The sequence below is a fragment of the Chaetodon auriga genome, chromosome 12 (assembly GCF_051107435.1).
Source record: "Chaetodon auriga isolate fChaAug3 chromosome 12, fChaAug3.hap1, whole genome shotgun sequence".
NCBI lineage: Eukaryota > Metazoa > Chordata > Actinopteri > Chaetodontiformes > Chaetodontidae > Chaetodon > Chaetodon auriga.
The window spans coordinates 9553879-9572556 of NC_135085.1; the positions used below are offsets into that span (position 1 = coordinate 9553879).

Sequence of the window (18678 nt, forward strand, 5' to 3'; positions counted from 1 at the left end):
GTATGTTTCTTTTGTTACAAAGATCCAGAAAACAGTTGAATATGAATATACGACATTGTAAATATCCTCTGGCTCTGACATTTGAAACCTTTATTACTGTTCGCTGGTAAAACTACCTGAAATATGATGCTCAAATTGCTCAATACAGAGCTGAACTGAAATGGATCCTCTTTGTACTGTTTAGAAACCCAACACCCAACTCTGGATACAGGAAATACTTCCAAAACCTGCCCAGGAGCTGACTGCTTTTTGATTCACAGCCAGGTGGCACTGTTTGATTACAAGAGTTTCAGAGTCACTGAGCTCCACACTGATCTGAAGCTATACCAATCCTTTAAAGAGAAACTTGTTTATTTGAAGAAACATTACAAAACAATTCTCAAAACTGTCAAAAAGGGGTATTGAGAACATACATGCCACCCTAGCAAATACATAGCAGTCCTCTGTAAAGAAATACTTTAAAGCAGTCTCTAAACAGTGTCAACAGTTCCAAGTCCAAAGGGGGTAAAAAGCTCTTCCCAGTACAGAGCATCCACAATACAAACAGTGGAGGACAATGACATGGACAATGAATGGACACTTATTTTAAACACTCTCTTCTTTTGACACTTGTGCACTGGGGCTCTCAGTTGAGCTGTTGTGTATGTCGCACTCATTTGTCCCTTGGTTGCCTTCCCTACTGTTAGTGTAGTCATTCAGTCTGTCAGCACGTCCCATCCATCAGAAAGGTGGGGTTCACTGTGTGGGTCTGAGTGGAATAGAAAGGGCCTCTGAGGGTTATCAGTCACCCTCTCTTTGCCGGCTAAACCACGGTAACAAATCGGCTGCCTTTACTGTTCTGTGCCGTGGCGGTGCGTTTGTCTTTTAGGATGCGGAATCGCTCATTCAAGGTCATCGATGTTTGCTGTGGAGAGAAACGTACACCAGACACACGTTAACGCACGTTTTTTAAGACTGGGTGGATATGAGCAGTTGCATTTCACAGCGTCCTGTCTAAGAAGCGCGCTCTCACCGGCTTCCCGACACTGTTGATGTCGAATTGAAGAGGCACTCCTTTTGGGATTTTCTTCTCCACCGGTTCCACCTTGACAGGAGCAGAAGTGGCAGCTGGGGGATGCAGGGTCCAAGCAGTGGGTGGTCTACGAAGCAGCCACAGAGTCAGTGACTGAGGTGTGAAGGTCATAACGGACATGTATACTCCCAAATATCATACTATGAATAAAACATGTGCTTATGGAAATGATCTCAGGGTGTAAAGATTCTGCAGGGTTTGTGATATTTACTCAGGCTGAGTTCTGGCTGTGGGGTTGTCAATTGAAACAGTCAAGATCCCACTGCTGGTAGTTGATGTGCGCCACCTGGTGGACAAACAGAAAAGGTGTACTGTGTCACACAAACACAAAACACTGACCCTAAAATGGCAAACAATGGTCGTCTTTCCCCTCCAAGTGATTCATATCCTCAGTGTGATTTCCTCCTCTTTGCACATGCACACAGGAACTTTAACAGCTACAGCTACAAGATACTCACTGGCGAGTTCTGACTGGAGGAGTGCGAGGGTTCGGTTTTTGCACCTGGGCCTGTACCTGTAATATGCAGCAATGGACATGAAGAGTCAACACAGTGGTGCATTGACAAATGGATTTAATATAACGACAGATTCACATCTTAAAAGATGAAAAAGCTTCCATGTTAACAGAGAGTCCACGATACATTCAGGTTTATCTACAATACTTTTGACAGCTCAATGCTCCACACAGACATTGTGTACCTTGAGTCCTCTGCGAAAAAGAAACGTGGCCTGGCGTGCTTCCCTCTGAGCCTGATGGACGGGCGGCAGTGGTCTGCGTGAGCGCAACACAAAAACTGTGTTGACTCACAGCTGTGTACTCAGGTAGGCTGATGACAGCCTATTGTGTGTGATGCTGTATACGCTGCACAGGTCATTTAGATCTTTCTGCTTTCTAGATCACATCACTCCCACAATTCTCCTTGTTTTCAGACATTAGCACAAGTGCGCTGTAGGACTGCACACGGATTGTCAGAAAGGCGTTCTCACCGTCGCTGCAGCTGAAACGGTCTCCTGACTGCTGCTGCACTCTGGCCTCTCTGTGGATCGGGCTGCCTGTATGGCCTCCTCTGTACCTCTGGCTTCCTGTACTGGGCTTCAGGGCGTTGAATGAAGGGCTTTGTCTTCTGTCTTATTTTCTGAAAAAGGGGAAAGTGCAGTGAGTGACAGATACAGAATAACCAAATGCAAAACAAGTATTATTTCACCACAGAGGATTAGTTCTTAGTTCTTCTTTCATGTTTCAGAACCAGCACTGATATAAAGGCACGTTGTAAACACACTGAAAACAAAAGCACCTTTCACATGTGAATGAATAAATAATGATACTACGGAGAATCTATGAATTACTGTTTGAAATGAAGCGTGGTGCAGCTTGATGCTTCAAACCCTGAAAGGCACAGAACAGACAGAAGAGATCAGTCGCTTCATCTTCAACTCCTCAAAGGACAGCTACGCGCTTTGGAAACAATTTGAATTTACAGATGACTTTGATAAGAATGAGAAAAATTCAATGAATCACTAAGTGGGATGACAGAGCTGGATATTCAATGTGTAAAACACAGTTTTCAGGTTTACTGCCTGATGTTTGATAGAAAGAGATGACGGGTGCTGTTGTGGAAGCTCAAAGCTCCGATCGAATCCGCTGAGATTCTCAGACCTACTAGCCTTGAATAGATCTTGTTCTGGGGTGATGGGAAACAAAATGGAAAGGTGCCTAAGGTCATCTGGAGCAGACAACATCAGGGTCAGCTAACGAAGTCGGTTAGCGCTTCCTGGATACTAGACGGCGGCCGCTGATGTCTGTTGCCAGGCGACGGGATGTGGAGAAAACTCTGCCTCTGGGCGTGATGAAGGTCAGGCAGATCCAGGTCATTAAAGGAGGAGGAGTACGGTCTTCTGGGGTGCCGGCTCATCGACTAAGCAAACAGGACTGACTTTGGTTACCAAGGTAACACATAATAATGCACAGCTTTTTGATAAAGTACTTGTGCTTCATCTTTTGAGAGTCAGACATGAGGTCTTGCAAAAGTTGATCAAGTTTCAGTGCAGCACCAGCTACACATGGATGAAGTTTCTCTGTACTCTCAATATTAATTACTACAAACGTCTCCTCTTCTTTATGTATCCAATATATTTTATACCTCTAATTTCAGCAGGACCCAGCCCACATCTCAGCGACTGTCAGCTGGCAGCCTGCAGGCCACATCCAGCCCACAGAATATTAATGAATTCAGAAAACGGGCACATCTAACATCACTCGCCGGTGGAAGAAGCCCAGTCTGTCCTGAGAGTGATCGGCGATTAGCCTGCCAACCCCTGGCAATGAGCCAAAATGTCTGTAATTCATCGTTCACTCACTCCACAGAATCTGATTATTCTCCAGCTCCATCCTCCCTCTTCCAGAGACCCACAATCAAACCGCTTGGCTCCCAGGCCGGCCAATCACTGGAGCAGCACACTATACAGGAGATACTCTGCAGCTGTCTGAGAATCACTAAGATTGTCCATCAGACACAAGAGGCGTCACTTGGGTTTATTGTCATTGGTCAACTGTTGTATTGAGTCTCAAACCGAGTATTTTTGCCTGCTTCCTGGGATCCTGAAGAGGAGTTTTTAGTTAAGATAAGGACTCATTCATTAGCAGTTGAACTGTGGGTTTTCTATTGAGCTACTGAGCACTGACTGCTTCCCTAGTGCAAGTCTGAGAGCACTTTTTAGTTCAATATCTACTTATCATTATGAATTTTCCAGATTTTTTTAAGGAGCCTTTTCACACTCATAGGGACTCTAAAAATAACTTTGTAGAAAATGTGAAAATATTAAATAATAGGGAATAAAGCATATATTTTCTGTTGTGAAATCCATTTTCTGTTGATGAATGAACTGTTAGTGGAGGTTGAAGGTACAGTATAGCTGCAGATCCTTCACAGCAACCGTGTCACCAGATAAAAGCAGCTTTAATAAGGCTGATTTCCTTATCACTGACATCATTGTCATGGCAACCGCCGGAGCGAGTGTTGTGAATTGTTGTTGCAGAGTTCACACATTCATGTTACACCGAAGAATTTGCGACCAGCTCCTTAATCACAGACACAGAATGTGTCTCCTTCTCTCAGTGAAGAAGACACAAAATTAAACATGGACGAAGAGCCTGAGCCTCGGCTGCCTCGCTGTCACACTGGCCCAGTGACAAGAGATGTGATGTTAACTGATTAAATGTTTTTTATTTTTCGTCAATCACTAACAACCTCTGATCTTGAATAAAAATCAGACGTGGACCTTTGAGTGATGCGTTTGAGGACCCCTGCCCTGCACCCTTCCATAGACTAAAAGGAAAGATTTACAGTGATGATTCCTACCAACTGAGCAAATGTTCTCTTATTTTGATTCAAGTAATGTCATGGACTCCCAGTGTGATCTGCCAGGGTTGCCAGCATGTTTCAGGCTAAAAACAGAGGCTACTATCAGTGCCCAGACACACGCCTGTCATGGGGTGCTCTGCAGTATGTCCTCCATTACCTGGTTGATTGCTGCTCTGTTAAACGTGCCGACCCGTTTCAGGAGAGGAGCTGGCCTCCTGGCTGCCAGGCCTGTGATAACCCCTTGACCCCGTCGTCGACCCGGTGGAGGGACCCTCCTGTTTCTTAATTTAGGCGTTCCTCCTCGGGGCACGCCACCTCCTGTTAAAGATAATATTAGCGACATTACACGCGTACAGATCTGTTCCATAGAAAGAGAAAGGGTTTGCTTGGCGTACACACCTCTCTGGACTGCTCCAGCAGCCCTGGACGAAACTCCCTTTCCCTGCGTTAAACGGCCTTTCTTCTTGACAGGTCGGCGGTTCACTGTGGCCTGTCTCCTTTTTAACTGTTGCTCTTTTTTGTTCAACCGAATGATGTCATCTGTTAAATTCACCACAGGAACATTGATGAACAAGGGCGTCTAAATGCTCACATTTGATCTGTTTGGCTAGCGAGCTACTGACCACCTCCCACCAGTTAGTAGCTAACATGAGCTAGTAACGTTACTCTATTTTAGTAACGTTTGCGTTGACGTTAGCCATCGAGGACCTTACCTAATGACATGTCGACTTTATCGGGAACCGCTGGTCTCCTCCCTCGCCCTGTTGTAAAATCATCTTTGTTCATACTTTAAAACCACGATAAGCAATCCCGAATGTAAAGAGAAACACAATACTCGCTGGCAACCGCACCAGCACTTCGTCCCTTTTGAGGCTAGCTACGCTACAAATGGCACGACCCTCCTCCGAACGTAAACGGCGTCGCGCATGCCCCGTGAAGACCTTCCATGTGCATTGTGGGAAGTGCAGTTCAAGTTAGCAAAAACAATGCGTTACAAAACCTAAACACCAGCGTGCTCATGTAACTGGTTGCATAAATGGAAATTTAACACACGGAAACGCGTTTTCACTAACCGTACTGCTGTGAAGCAAGTTAACGCTACTTCGTCTGCCATTTCTGTCGGTTATCTTCAAACTACCTCTGCCAGACTGACTTCAAGTTTCTTTCATTGTATGTTTCACTGCATTTGGAGGAGGTAAGTTATATATTCGACGCGGCGGTCATTCAAACGAGACGCCTCTCCAACGCTAGCATCGCCGGGTTTTTTCAACTAATCAATACTTATCTTGTGTTTCTTGATGCATAATTTCTTCGAAATTTAGTTAAACATAAGCTTTGTTCATAACTTTCGGCTTCTGTGGTAATTTGCAAACGCACACATTGTTAACTTGAGTTCTGCACCGTCTTCGTTGTGGTTCTCTTGCAGTTCACATTCCTCTGCACCAGGACCTTTAGTGAGGTTTCTGGCTCTCAGTAATCACAGGCCCACCTCAGTATTCTGCTGCCCGACCAAGGCATTCACCTGGCGAGCCATCATGTCACACAACAAACGCAAAGCATCATCCTCTGCTGCTAAGGAGCCCAGCGCCAAGCAGCCGAAGTTGGCTCCCATGAAAGAGGAGAAGAAGGAGAGAGCAGAGGGCTGGCTGCAGGAGCATGTGAGGCAGCAGAGGGCAGAGGAGAAGGACATGAAATTCAACAAAAAACGCCTCCGCTTTGTATCTGACACTGAAAAGATAAAGCAGGGCTCAGAGGGTGTGCTGTACTGGATGTCTAGAGACCACCGAGTACAAGGTAAACCCCTCAAACAATCACCTGCAGTGACTCGAATCTTCTCCATGTCTCCATCAGCAACATGTTTTATGTGTTTCTACTCTGTGTTAAGACAACTGGGCGATGGTCCATGCCCAGAGGCTTGCTGTGAAGGAGAACCTTCCTCTGCACGTCTGTGTCTGCCTACTCGTCCCCAAATCAGAGCTGTCCACCCTGAGACATTACAGCTTTATGCTGAAAGGCCTGAAAGAAGTTGCAAAGGTGTGTATAATCATTTGATTGATGAAAAAGTCTGACATTACAGTACCTTAATTCCATTAGTTAATCAACCAGATCGAGTAATATCGCTAAATACTTAATCGCTTTCTTTTTTATAAGTGTAATCATAAAGCAGGCCTAACTTTGTTGTTCTGCTTCTACCAAACAGAAATGCAGCTCCTTAAACATCCAGTTCCACCTGCTGCGTGGTTCAGCGGGGGACGTTCTTCCTGGCTTTGTGTCAGACCGCAGCCTGGGGGCTGTGGTGACCGACTTCTCCCCCCTCAGAGAGCCACTGCAGTGGCTGGAGGACGTCAAAAAGAAGCTTCCAAAGGACGTTCCCCTCATTCAGGTGCAAACTCTCTGCCAGAGAGGGACAGTGCTGATGGGATGCCCTGCATGTGCTGCTGGATAATATTAATTTTCTTAATTTCTGTGATTATCACCTTGCTTCATTGGTTGTCATCACGCTGGTTTACAAAGAAACAAATGTTTGTGTTGTCAGTATTTCTTCATTATCCGTTGTGAGTTAAACGGTTTATTTCCTTCTTATAGGTTGATGCCCACAATATTGTCCCCTGCTGGGTTGCATCACCTAAACTTGAGTACTCCGCCAGGACCATCAGAGGAAAAATCACCAAACTTTTGCCAGAGTTCCTCACTCAGTTTCCTCCGGTAGAGAAACATCCCTACACAGCTAGCGGAGCCGCCAAAGTAAGTGCTGCAGTAACAGCGAAGGGCACATTCAGACGGACGTGAATAAAAGTTAATATGCTGTTGTAAGGAGAAGCCATGCGTTTACGTTTTTTTTGTCACATTCAAGAACTTTTGAATCGGTTAAGACGACACAATCATTTTTCTTTTTATTCAACATTTTGGAAGTGTTTTCTAAGATCAGTACAAGGGGAAAGTGGGCCGTCATCGAGCTCATGCATGGAGCGTTTGGAAGTCACTCTGCTGCAATAAAGCACCTCTTTCAACCTTCAGCTGCTCCTCTCTTCAGCACATTATTTATTGATGAATGAATATAAACAGTAGACTTTTTGACTGTCCAAAAGTTTAAATTTACTTCCCAGCACTAGATATTAAAACTGCAGGAGTGTGTACTTTCACTGCAGTGCAGCGCGGTGATTGATATGCTATTCACCGCTTTGAGCCTCCTGATAACGTAAGCTAGGCGAAGGGCTTAGAACTTTCTTCACCTCCTTTTGAAGTTTGCACTTCTCTGTAAAACCAGAGTGCATATTTTAGCTCATCACTGTCAGCTGTGGCCTCTGCTGAATTTTCCTCTTTTCTCCCACTTCACCTTGCAGCCAGTAGACTGGGACAAAACCTTAGCCTCCCTGCAGGTTGACAGAACAGTAGGAGAGCCGGAGTGGGCTACGCCAGGCACCAAGGCAGGGATGGCCATGTTGGAGTCCTTCATTGATGTACGCCTGAAACAGTTTGACACCAAACGCAACGACCCGAACGCTGCCGCCCTCAGCCAGCTTTCCCCCTGGATCCGCTTCGGTCAGTAGTGCAACCAAGAAGATAGTCGGTGTGAACTGTTTGCATGCCTAAATTTACTCTTTTAAAACCTCTTTCTCACATTTCCTTCCATGTCCATGTCTAGGATTTGCTGTCTGTAAGAGATCCTAGAATCAGTGGTTAACTCGCATCTGTGTCTTTCTGTAGAAATATAGCCCTTCAGCCATGATACCCAAACTTTAGACCTGCTCATAGTGAATTTACTGCCACAGCCGAGCTTCAGGTATACGAAGCTCTGAATACAATCCACCATACATGTATGCTCATACTGCCGACACTGCCATTAAACCACTGGAAGCCATTTTCTCACAGTGCCATTTGATTTATCACTCAAGACAGCGAACACACTCATCACTGTGACCGCGATGACAAACTTGGATGGTCGTCCCTGACATCCAGAAGGCGCTGATGTCCCGTGTTTTTCATTTCTAATTTAAGTTGTGGAGCTATTCAACATCTTCATTCGAGTTCAAAGTGAATTGCCGTGGCACCAGGTCACAGAATAGATTGGCTTTAACAGCTCCTCATACATACTCTGAAGTGGGGAAAACAGGCTTTTATCCCCCTCTCTCCTCTTCCTCCGTCAGGCCACCTGTCAGCCCAGCGTGTGGCGCTGCAGGTTGAGCGCAGCGGGAAGAGCGCAGGTCACTCCGTCTCTTCCTTCATCGAGGAGCTGGTGGTGCGCAGGGAGCTGACGGACAACTTCTGCTTCTACAACAAGAAATACGACAGCGTGGAGGGTCAGTCGAGATCTCGTTAAACTGCATCCTGCTTACCGTGTTGTCAGAAGCGTCCCATCACACGGGTCATCTGCTCAATTCATTTGTGCAGATTGATGGACTGTGTTTGAAAGGATTCAGCTCTGAAAGTTGTCTCTGTTTTTTGATTGTTTCTTTTAAATGCTGTTGTACCTTGTGTGTGTGTGTGTGTGTGTGTGTGTGTGTGTGTGTGTGTGTGTGTGTGGTACTCAGGTGCATATGAGTGGGCTCAGAAGACCTTGAAAGATCACGCCAAAGACAAGAGGCCGTATCTGTACACGCGAGAGCAGCTGGAGAAAGCAAAAACCCACGACAAACTCTGGAACGGAGCTCAGGTACAGGACGTAGTCTGAAACATAACACGTCTCGCTGCGTCTTTCTCATTCAAGTGTTTTTGATGTAAACATATTTGCTCGCTCGTCTGTGCTCATTAGTACCAGATGGTCACTGAGGGGAAGATGCATGGATTCTTGAGGATGTACTGGGCCAAAAAGATTCTGGAGTGGACGTCTTCTCCCGAGGAGGCGCTCTCAATCGCTCTGTACCTGAACGATCGCTACGAGCTGGATGGACAGGACCCCAATGGGTTTGTCGGTGAGGACGTAGATTCAATTCTCAGTTGTGCAAATGACCAAAGTACTGAGGTACTTTTCTCACACATTCGTGCCCTCCCCACCGTGTTTCCCTCCTCCAGGTTGTATGTGGTCTATTTGTGGCATCCACGACCAGGGCTGGGCAGAGAGGCCCGTTTTCGGAAAGATCCGCTACATGAACTACAAAGGCTGTCTTCGGAAGTTTGACGTCGCCCGATTTGAGAAAAAGTACACTCCTAAAAACCTCTGAAGCATAAAATGTCTTTGAAGGACAGGGATAAGATGCCTGACAGGCTACATCTCTTTCACCTTCACCTCAGGGAGCATCTGTGCAGCCTCTCTAGCTTAAGATCCTCTTGTCGTCTTTGTTCTTCACTGTTTTGTGGGCTGTTTCTTTTGCTGAATATTCAGACGTGTTTATGTTTTTCATGACTGCCACTTAACATTAGATTATGGTCTGCTTAGTAAGCAGCTTTTTACTTTGTGTCATTCTGTTTTTATTTTACTTTTTTTTTATGTTTTTTTGAAACAGCTGATTCCAAAAGACTCGTTTAGCAGAACTCTGAAGATTTTGCTCCTTTTTTTAAAAAAAGCCCACTTTTCTTACAAACTGTAAATAAGTTCATCATAAACTATTTTCTGTTGGCTTCTATTCACCTTAAGTCTCTTCAGTTTTTTTTATTCATTCAGTTGTCCAACTGTAAGACCTGAAATACAGTAAACTATGTTGCCTTTAACAGACTTGTGTTATTCTTTACTGAGAAGCATCCACCCACAGCCACACTGAACTGATTGCAATTAAATTAAATTAAGCCTGACTTTGAAGCATTGTTAGTTGAAAGCTACTCTGATAGGTCAGTGACATTCAAACTAATCTTTTCAGCACATCGATACTGTGAAGGAAAAACACATTTCATCATGAACTGTGAACAAATGGATGGCAAAAAAAAAAGAAATTAGAGAAACGTGTGTCCTTAAATTCATCACATGCTCTTGATTGCAGGGACTGGGTTACATCACAGTTGCAAATGTGGCTTTACTGAGCGCCAATGTCATTAAGCACAAACAAAAACCACGTCTACCCAACCTAATTAACTGCTCCCTCGGATAAAAACATTCCCTTCAGGTAACAACACTTTACAACATGGAACCTCCTCCACGCAATGAGCTCAGTCTCTTTGTTCTGTTAGTTCATTTCAGGGGAAAGAGATGAGTATCTCCCAAAAATGGACTTGGTGAAAATGAGCTGAAACCACTTGGTATAGTTCAAGGGAATAGGAATATTAAAGTCTGATATGTTATACTCTAATTTACTGCTTAAAGGTCCTTAAAGTACTCCCTGTCATACTGGCTGTTTGCCTTCACATGCTGTCATAGATGAAGAGTAAATCAATCGTTCATAAGAAAAGCGGATGAAAAGCAGCAGGACTGATTTTAATGACCAGGACTGAGCTTTCAAACATGAATTACCTTCCTTGAGAAAGTAAGACTGTGTTGCATAAACCCACAAAGCAGTATATAGAATAACAATCAATCAAGTTTGAACAGTAGATCAATTATATTCTAATCGTGTCCTCTGCAAGGGCAAATGCAGCATTTCTTAAATTGATTTGAAAGTGATTTGTTGTTTAATTCCATGCTATTGTTGGCATAAGTGCATCTTCTTGCATGTGCTAACCGGTCAAACAATAAACCATGCTTATAATGGAGAACATTACAGTCAGCCTGATTCAATCGTTGACCCTTCCACTGCGCCTGTACCAGTATCAGTCTATGTCCATCTGATAATCAGTAACAGTAAAATAAGAAAGCAAAGTATATCAGCATGTGATTCCTTAACTCTCATACTCACATTGTTTTCAGCTAGTCTTTGAACTTCAGCAGCAGAACAGAATTCTTTTGGCTTGCGTGCCAGACCAAGATTTTAAGTGGCCCAACTGGCCGCCGCCATGAGACATTTCCACGCTGACAAAGATGTCCTTATTTAGACGTTCTTCCTCTGCCTCAACTGTAAACAGATGCGCCATGTTTTATGTATTATAATTGTTTTATCCAGTGCTGAAACAGAAGGCTCGCTGGAATACCCATATTTCACATTAACACAGTGCATCACATCAATACTGACTCAGAAAGGATGTTGGTGGTAATCTTCAATCTTTTCTGTTGGGGGGCTGCTGCTTCTTTCCTTCTTTATTAAATGGGTCATAGAGTGACAGAAAACTACTTCAAGTCACAGCATTTTAAGAACAGTCACAGTTCACAGCTCCTTTTTGCACAGAGAACTGTGCAGCGGAGTCTTCTCTGGTTTCACAAAATTACAAGAGTGAATTAACACTACAGACTAAAATTAGCTCAGCCGTGTAATTTTATCAATCACGTGGTCCCGGCCGCCCGGAGCTGCATCTCACTGGAAAGCTGGCTGAAAGTTCTGCCTCTGAACTTTGTATCATGCTCCCCTTATCACTTCAGTAGTCCTGTTGCTACCTCAGGCGAATATCAAACGAAGACTAATCGTCTTGTTTAAAACTACAGTCCCTGTTGGTTTAGGAAATTCCATACATCATCTTTTTTTAACAAGACTAAGACTGCACAGCCTCATGAGGCTGCACTCCTGCACAGCAGTGCTTTGAGCTAAGAGCTAACACCACAATGACAATGCTAACATACCGATGTTTAGAAGGTCTAATATGTTTACAGTGTTCACCATAGTATATTAGTTTGGCATATTAGTATGCTAACATTTTCTAATTAGCACTAAACACCAAGGTGATGCACATGGATGTAATTAGATGTGCAGATATTCAAACAGCAGAGCAGTTGCTTTAATCTTCAAGAGGAACACCGACAAGGATCAGGGTGTAGCATCGGGAAGGCAGAAGTCAATGGACCTCAGGCACAGGTAAAAAGGATTAGGTAGGTTCAAAGACAGCAAGAGGAATTTGCAGAGAATTAGCCAAAAGTAATAGTACTATAGCACAGAGAACAATGTGGTGCAGAGTGGACTGAGGGACTGGGTTCACATACTGCAGGCTGCAGCTGTGGTTGATGGGTGGATTGGCAGCAGGTGAGTAGGTGGGAGGAGGAAACTAGGGCTTGATTGAAATAGACACACACAGAGAGACACACAGGATGCACTTAAGAGGGGAAAACTGCAGAAACACTCAACACACACAAATGGATGGCAAAAAATAATTTGATTAAAGAATCTTATATGTTCCTTAATCCAAAATACGTGACAAAAAAAAGAAAATCTTTACAGTATCACATGCATGGACTGGGTTACATCACAGTTGCAAATGTGGTTTTACTGAGCACCAATGTCATTAAGCACAGAAACAAAAACCACGTCTACTCAACCTAATTAACTGCTCCCTCAGATGAGGATAAAAACATTCCCTTCAGGTAACAGCACTTTACAATATGGAACCTCCTTCACGCAATGAGCTCTTTGTTCTGTTGGTTTAGTTCAGGGGACAGACATGTACTGTATGTCTCCCAGGATTGTGCATTCTTGTGCTAATTGGCTGAAACCAGTTGGCACGGTTACAGGGAGCACTGCTGTCTTGAATGTAATGCATCAGCCTCGACCAAAGCCGTGGACAGACTGACATTGTTCTGTAGCGTGGCTAAAAACACAAAAAGATCATATGTTGGACCACAGGAACTGTGACTTTCTCCTGCTCTCCTGGGGAGTTTCTTGCTCTTGACTTTGCAGGAGTATGAGTCATTTCAACACAAAAGCATCAGACTTATAAACACGAGGAAAATGCAATCACAGCACAGAACTCCTGTGTCCTGGGATTTACCTGTCTTCTGTGAAACAGCTTGCGTATAGATTGAGTAGAGAGCTAATCTCACCCACTAAGTCTGGTATAACAAGGAGAAAATGAAAACAGTGGAGTGGTGCCAGAGTTTAATCAATGTGCTGTTGATATCCCGTTTCCCTTTTATCTACCAATATTTACAGTCTCTGAATTACTTTTTGCTTACACTGACATTGGCTGTTATGTAGTAAGTACATTTTCCTGCAAGTACGTGAGCTTATTGCACCTGGTACCCAGTGGAATAATGTTGTGGCACAACCTTGACACTCCAATACTGGTCTGTACAAGCAATTTACAGGAGCCAGGGAGATAAAATACCTTCAAATGATGTTTCCTACATTATCATTCAGTGGCCAGGTTTCTTTAGAAGAAAATTCATTCTTCACATGTCCACATTTGCTCTGAGATCTGTGGCCGTGCATTTTTACTCAGACTTTCTCCCCTAATCATTTTCCATCCATTCACTCTCTCCATCCTTTCATCCTATTCAGCATCACAGGAGTGTTAGGTGATGGCATGCACGGCGCGCTGGGTCAATGCATGGTACGCCCTATGTGCAGTTTTCTAATAAACCTGCATGTTGCCTCTCTCTCTCTCTCTCTCTCTCTCTCTCTCTCTCTCTCTCTCTCTCTCTCACACACACACACACACACACACACACACACACACACTGAGAGAACATGCAAACCTCACAGGAATAACTTGAGTTATGTTAAGATTATTCCCAGTGAGGCAGCAGTGCCAAACACTGCACACCATAATACAGTCACCAAAATACAAATTCACCACTGTGACTTTGGTCATCACATCACCATATTCTTATATATTACTATATGTTCTATATACTTTATATACTTAGCTATATTATAAGAGTTGCTGCTATGCTGTGTTTATATACTTAGTTGTATTTTTTAAGAACAATATTTTCTCTTACTTTTCCTCTCATCCTTATTCTTCTTTATTGTACATGTTTGATGTTTATCTGTATGTTCAATCTGCTGCTGCAACAAAAGAACTTTCCAAATTGGGATCAGTTAAGTCTAAGTCTAAGTCTATATTCATATGATATAATAATTGCACAAGTGTTGTAATCCTTAAGATTTCAGTCCTGATTGATTTGGCAGCATCTGTAGCTCCTGGTCATAACAGCAAATGCAGTTCAAGAAGTCAGGCAATAAATGGCTTTTTTCCATCATTCTGTGAGCAACTGTAATCTGATTTTGTGCTGCACACAGTTTGAGTCTGTGGACAGCAGGGCGCAGTGAGAGGAGTTGGTCATCTCATGGAGAAGTTTGAGGTTTGCAGCCTGTAGCCTGCAGCGCTTCATCTATCTGCTGTGACTGCTCCTTCATGGTCCATTACTCACTGCAATAACTCAAAGTGATCTGCTATCAGAAAATGATGAAAATGACTGTTGTCTTGTTTTGTAGACACATTTTTGATGAATGACAGTGGACACCCAGTTCGAAATACTCCAAATATATAAATATTGCATTGATTTCATCAGCGGGCCATAGGCTCAGGCACCATTGTCTGAACTCATTCCACAACTTTTCCTGTCTTTTGTTGCTAATCAATAAAAGTAAAAAAGGGGTAAAGGGTGTCAGTGTTTCTCAGTGTCTCTGTATAAGTAAATCATATACAATACATGGGCAATCTAAAGAATTGGGGTTTAGAAAGTTTAAGAGAAAATACAATATTGAATACAGCTATGATCAAGGCTTTGTAAGTCTGTAAAGCACAGCTGTGTTTTAAGGTAAATGCTAACACCAGCATGGCAGCATGCTCACAGTGCTAACATGCTGGTGTGAACCACCTTCACCATCTTAATTTAGCATGTGAAGGAGCTAACATTTGCTAATTAGCGATGATCGCACACTAGAGCTGAGGCTGATAAGAATGTTATTAGTTTTGCAGATTTAGCCATTAACCAACGTAATGGACAAAACGTAGTTTGACCAGATGATGTCAGAGGAAGGGTCATAGAATCACAAGTGATTCTGATTCATTATGAGGGGGATGGATATGTGCACCAAATATCATGAAAATCCATCTAATTGTTGTCGAGACATTTCACTCAATAGCACAAATGTCAACCTCAAGTTGGCAGTAGAGCACAATCAGGAGATCACCAAAGACAAGAGTAGACATCCCGTGGGAACCATTGATACCAAATTTTCATGGAAATCCATCAAATAGTTGTTGAGATATTTACATCTGGGCCAAAGTGGTGGACCAACTAACCAACATGTCCATACCCAGTAGGGCTATAAATATTGATTAGTGCAGCTTTGAGCTTAGTTTCTGAGTAGTTTGAGTAGTAAATTGATGGAATGCATGCAACCAAATTTGTACCTTTAATTTCCCAGTTTTGTTTGCTTCACCTCACTGCTGTACGGTGGGTTTTGGCTGCCTGTGGTGCTGGTAGTGAATCTCAAACCACAGTGCTGGTGTGCAGGGCTGCTAATGGAGCCACAGCCAGGCCCCCGAGCTCTGAGTCTCTGCTCAACACATCAGGTCAAGGACATAGCAGTCTCACAACTCTGTCTTTTTTCACAACTGATGTTCTTGTTAGAACGTCCTTGGAGCTCCAGTCAGACCAGCAGTGTCAGTCCCCATCTTCACAATACACTTAAACTCATCTCATTATGAAACACCTCACGCTATCCTGCCTGCAGAAAATCCTGTCTCCTCCTCCACATCCTTCTTCACTGATATGCTTTTGTGCTTCTACATGACCTCCTGTCCCAGAATTTCTCTCACACTAGATCATTTCGGTGTCATAAGAATATAATAAGAGTGCTGTAGCTCTTACAGTAGGTTTCCATCATCTATCATCTGCTGCTTTAATAGAGGTGGTCCATATGATTACTGATGCGTTAAACTACATTAAAAATTGTAACTCCCTTCTTACAATATGTTGTGAGTCAAAACATGTCGGGATGGCTTATATATATATATATGACTCCATATGAACTTGAAACCAAGTGTTGTGATGCCAAAAACTTTGCAATTCATCCCACGTACAACTCCTACTGAGCATCACATTGACTTTTTATTGTTTCCAATTCTGGGATTTTATGGCTTTCAGCATGGGGAAATTTCCACATCTCTCATTTCTGTGAGTGAAAGTCAAAATGAAACACATCATATTTCTCATTTGGGTTGATTTGTGCTTTAATTTCACAGCGCCCACACTCTGCTCACATATTCTTTAAAGCTGTGAATAAAATGATACAGTCTGCTTCATGTTGTTATATCAAAGTGCCACGGGTGGTAATAATAACCTTTCTCTTGAATGAATACCATTGCTTGGGTGGTACTGTGAAGTGGCCTTTTAAACAAGTCTATTTACGGAGCCGGTGGGTAAGCAGCATGTTCTCTTATGGTGATGGAAGCTGTGGGTAGATTGGTGCAGCACACTGATGATACTGTGTCATTACAAAGTGATTTGCTACTATCCATCAGTTGTCTTTTCCATATTATTGACCCAGTGACATCATCTTTCCCCTTTGCCTCTACCCCTCATAACCATCATCTCCATTTGCACAAATTAGTTTTCCCTTGCACTGTGTGTCACCCAGCGTTGAGATGAGACAGCCTAGTGGAAAGCTTCTTGTGGCTCCTGGCAGACCTCATTAGTCATAAATAACTTCAATTGTTTGGGCAGCACTTTAACGGTGATGTTTACACAGAAGACATTTCTGTCCTGGAGATGGTTGCTTGATAGGGCTCTGAACATGAAAACATGTGTGGGGACTCATTACACTCACTTGTTTCTGAGTCAAACCATCTTACCAACAGCACAGAATTACATATATTACAAAAACAAACATGCTTTTATAAATAGTACAGAATACTGCATCAGATCCTCTACATTGATAATACTTGCATATCCTATTTACAGGTACTGTCTTCAATACAAAAATGAATACAAGACATAAAACAACGACACAAGTTTTGCTATCAGGAAAACAATATTGATTTCTGAAATGATAATGTATTTTGTTGATGAAACTAGTAGTAATTAGTAATACACAGCTACACAGTTATCAAAAATATGTGTGGAAATGTGGCAGTTGGCATATGAAATAATAATGTCTCAACTTTCTTCAGGATATAATTTGAGTGCTTGTAAGGCACATGACAAATCAGCTTGGTCAGTGGCTACAAATACTATAGAGAAACCATCTTGTGTTTATTCCCCTGCTTCACTCAACTGACTTAATTTTCACCTGCGATTCATTCCCAGACAAATGTTCTTGCTTTTAAACAGGAGCCATTGTGCATTCATTCTCTGCTCTGAGAGCACGTTCGTGTTGGCACTCGGAGCTGTGCGGCAGTCAATAGGCAGCCTGAAAAGGCTTTGCATCACATTATACAATGCATGTACTATATATACAATAAATGAATTCACCTAGTACACAAATAGAGGTGATTCACTTTTGAGAGAGTTGATGAGCTACATGAAATTGCTGTTGTATAATTTGTATGATAATTTCATTGTTGATCCAAACATTTACCTCAGAGATTTATGTTGCTCCATCTCATCATATTTTGCTTCATTCAGTTTGTTGTCCTGTTGGTCCTCTCTTTAAATGAGATTTGAGTTACTGTAGATCTTCCTGCAGGACATCTAGATACTATAGGATCGTGTGCAGCATGCCAGAGTGCTTACTTTTACTAAGTGCCTCTCTGTCACAGTCTTTTTGTCACATGGTTCTGTTCATTCAGGGTAACATCCAATCATTTTCACCTGACATCTGCTACCACTGTGAGAGTAATATGTTTCCATTTGGGGCTAAGACCTTACTATTTGAAGGCCTATGTGTTACTGATATGTACAGAGGGGGGACAAGTAAAGAAAAAAACTAAATACATGTCTAAGCAAGGTGTTGGGAGAGAACAGCTTCAATACTCCTTGGTATAGATTCTTCAAGTCTCTGAGCTCCACTGGAGGAGATGAATATCATTCTTCCAAAAGCTATTGCCTCAAAATCTTTCATAAGATTTGCCAACTGTGTAGGCCATAGGACAGGGGTAGGAAACCTCCAGCCTCCAGGCCGTATAGTTTTTTTTTTTTTTTTTTTTTTTTTTTTTCAGTGATAAAGACAGTAACATAAAATAGTATGTTTGCTCATATTTGCTATACTGTTTACTGTGGAATGTATTGATGTGTCTGACCGCACAACATGAGATCACTGAGCTGCAAAGCAACAACCTTCTACTGTCTGACAAAGACTCAGTTCAGCTCAAGAGTGACTGGCCCAAACCGGGAAAACCAGCTGCAAGTAGGATCATTATCATCACCTCCATGTGACAACAGATGCCTCACCAAACAGAAGCAGTTCCAGCCATTGCAGAGGTTGGTGTGAGACATGTGTTCAAATTGAACTGGCCCTTGACAGGAAAAAGGTTCCCCACCCCTGCCACTGGATATGATTCACATAATTTCCAGGCTCATCAAACCATGCAATAACCCTTAGTTTCCTGTATTAGTTTCCCTTT

General features: G+C 42.9%; 2 protein-coding genes across 2 annotated transcripts; one reads left to right on the forward strand and one right to left on the reverse strand.

Moving 5' to 3' along the window:
* Nucleotides 1-316: 316 nt before the first annotated feature.
* On the reverse strand, nt 317-5346 carry LOC143328989 (UAP56-interacting factor-like). Its single transcript, XM_076744574.1, has 9 exons — nt 5148-5346; nt 4834-4974; nt 4592-4752; nt 2060-2208; nt 1772-1844; nt 1531-1586; nt 1284-1358; nt 1013-1139; nt 317-904 (listed from the first exon to the last, which is right to left on the reverse strand). The coding sequence occupies exons 1-9, from the start codon at nt 5218-5220 to the stop codon at nt 803-805; spliced, it is 957 nt and encodes a 318-aa protein (XP_076600689.1). The 5' UTR covers nt 5221-5346; the 3' UTR covers nt 317-802.
* Nucleotides 5347-5413: 67 nt separating this feature from the next.
* cpdp (CPD photolyase) lies at nt 5414-10083 on the forward strand. The gene is made up of 10 exons (XM_076744016.1): nt 5414-5629; nt 5861-6228; nt 6320-6468; nt 6635-6817; nt 7021-7179; nt 7779-7977; nt 8583-8735; nt 8967-9088; nt 9188-9347; nt 9448-10083. Exons 1-10 carry the CDS (start codon nt 5607-5609, stop codon nt 9594-9596), a joined length of 1665 nt encoding a protein of 554 aa, XP_076600131.1. The 5' UTR covers nt 5414-5606; the 3' UTR covers nt 9597-10083.
* Nucleotides 10084-18678: the final 8595 nt, after the last annotated feature.

Coding starts and splice junctions, on each gene's coding strand:
- LOC143328989 (XM_076744574.1), bottom strand. CDS start 5,220: ATGAACAAAGATGATTTTACAACAGGGCGAGGGAGGAGACCAGCGGTT. Junction 4,753..4,833: donor TGCTGGAGCAGTCCAGAGAG/GTGTGTACGCCA, acceptor TATCTTTAACAG/GAGGTGGCGTGCCCCGAGGA. Junction 905..1,012: donor TCAACAGTGTCGGGAAGCCG/GTGAGAGCGCGC, acceptor TTCTCTCCACAG/CAAACATCGATGACCTTGAA.
- cpdp (XM_076744016.1), top strand. CDS start 5,607: ATGTTTCACTGCATTTGGAGGAG. Junction 6,229..6,319: donor TAGAGACCACCGAGTACAAG/GTAAACCCCTCA, acceptor CTCTGTGTTAAG/ACAACTGGGCGATGGTCCAT. Junction 6,469..6,634: donor GCCTGAAAGAAGTTGCAAAG/GTGTGTATAATC, acceptor TCTACCAAACAG/AAATGCAGCTCCTTAAACAT.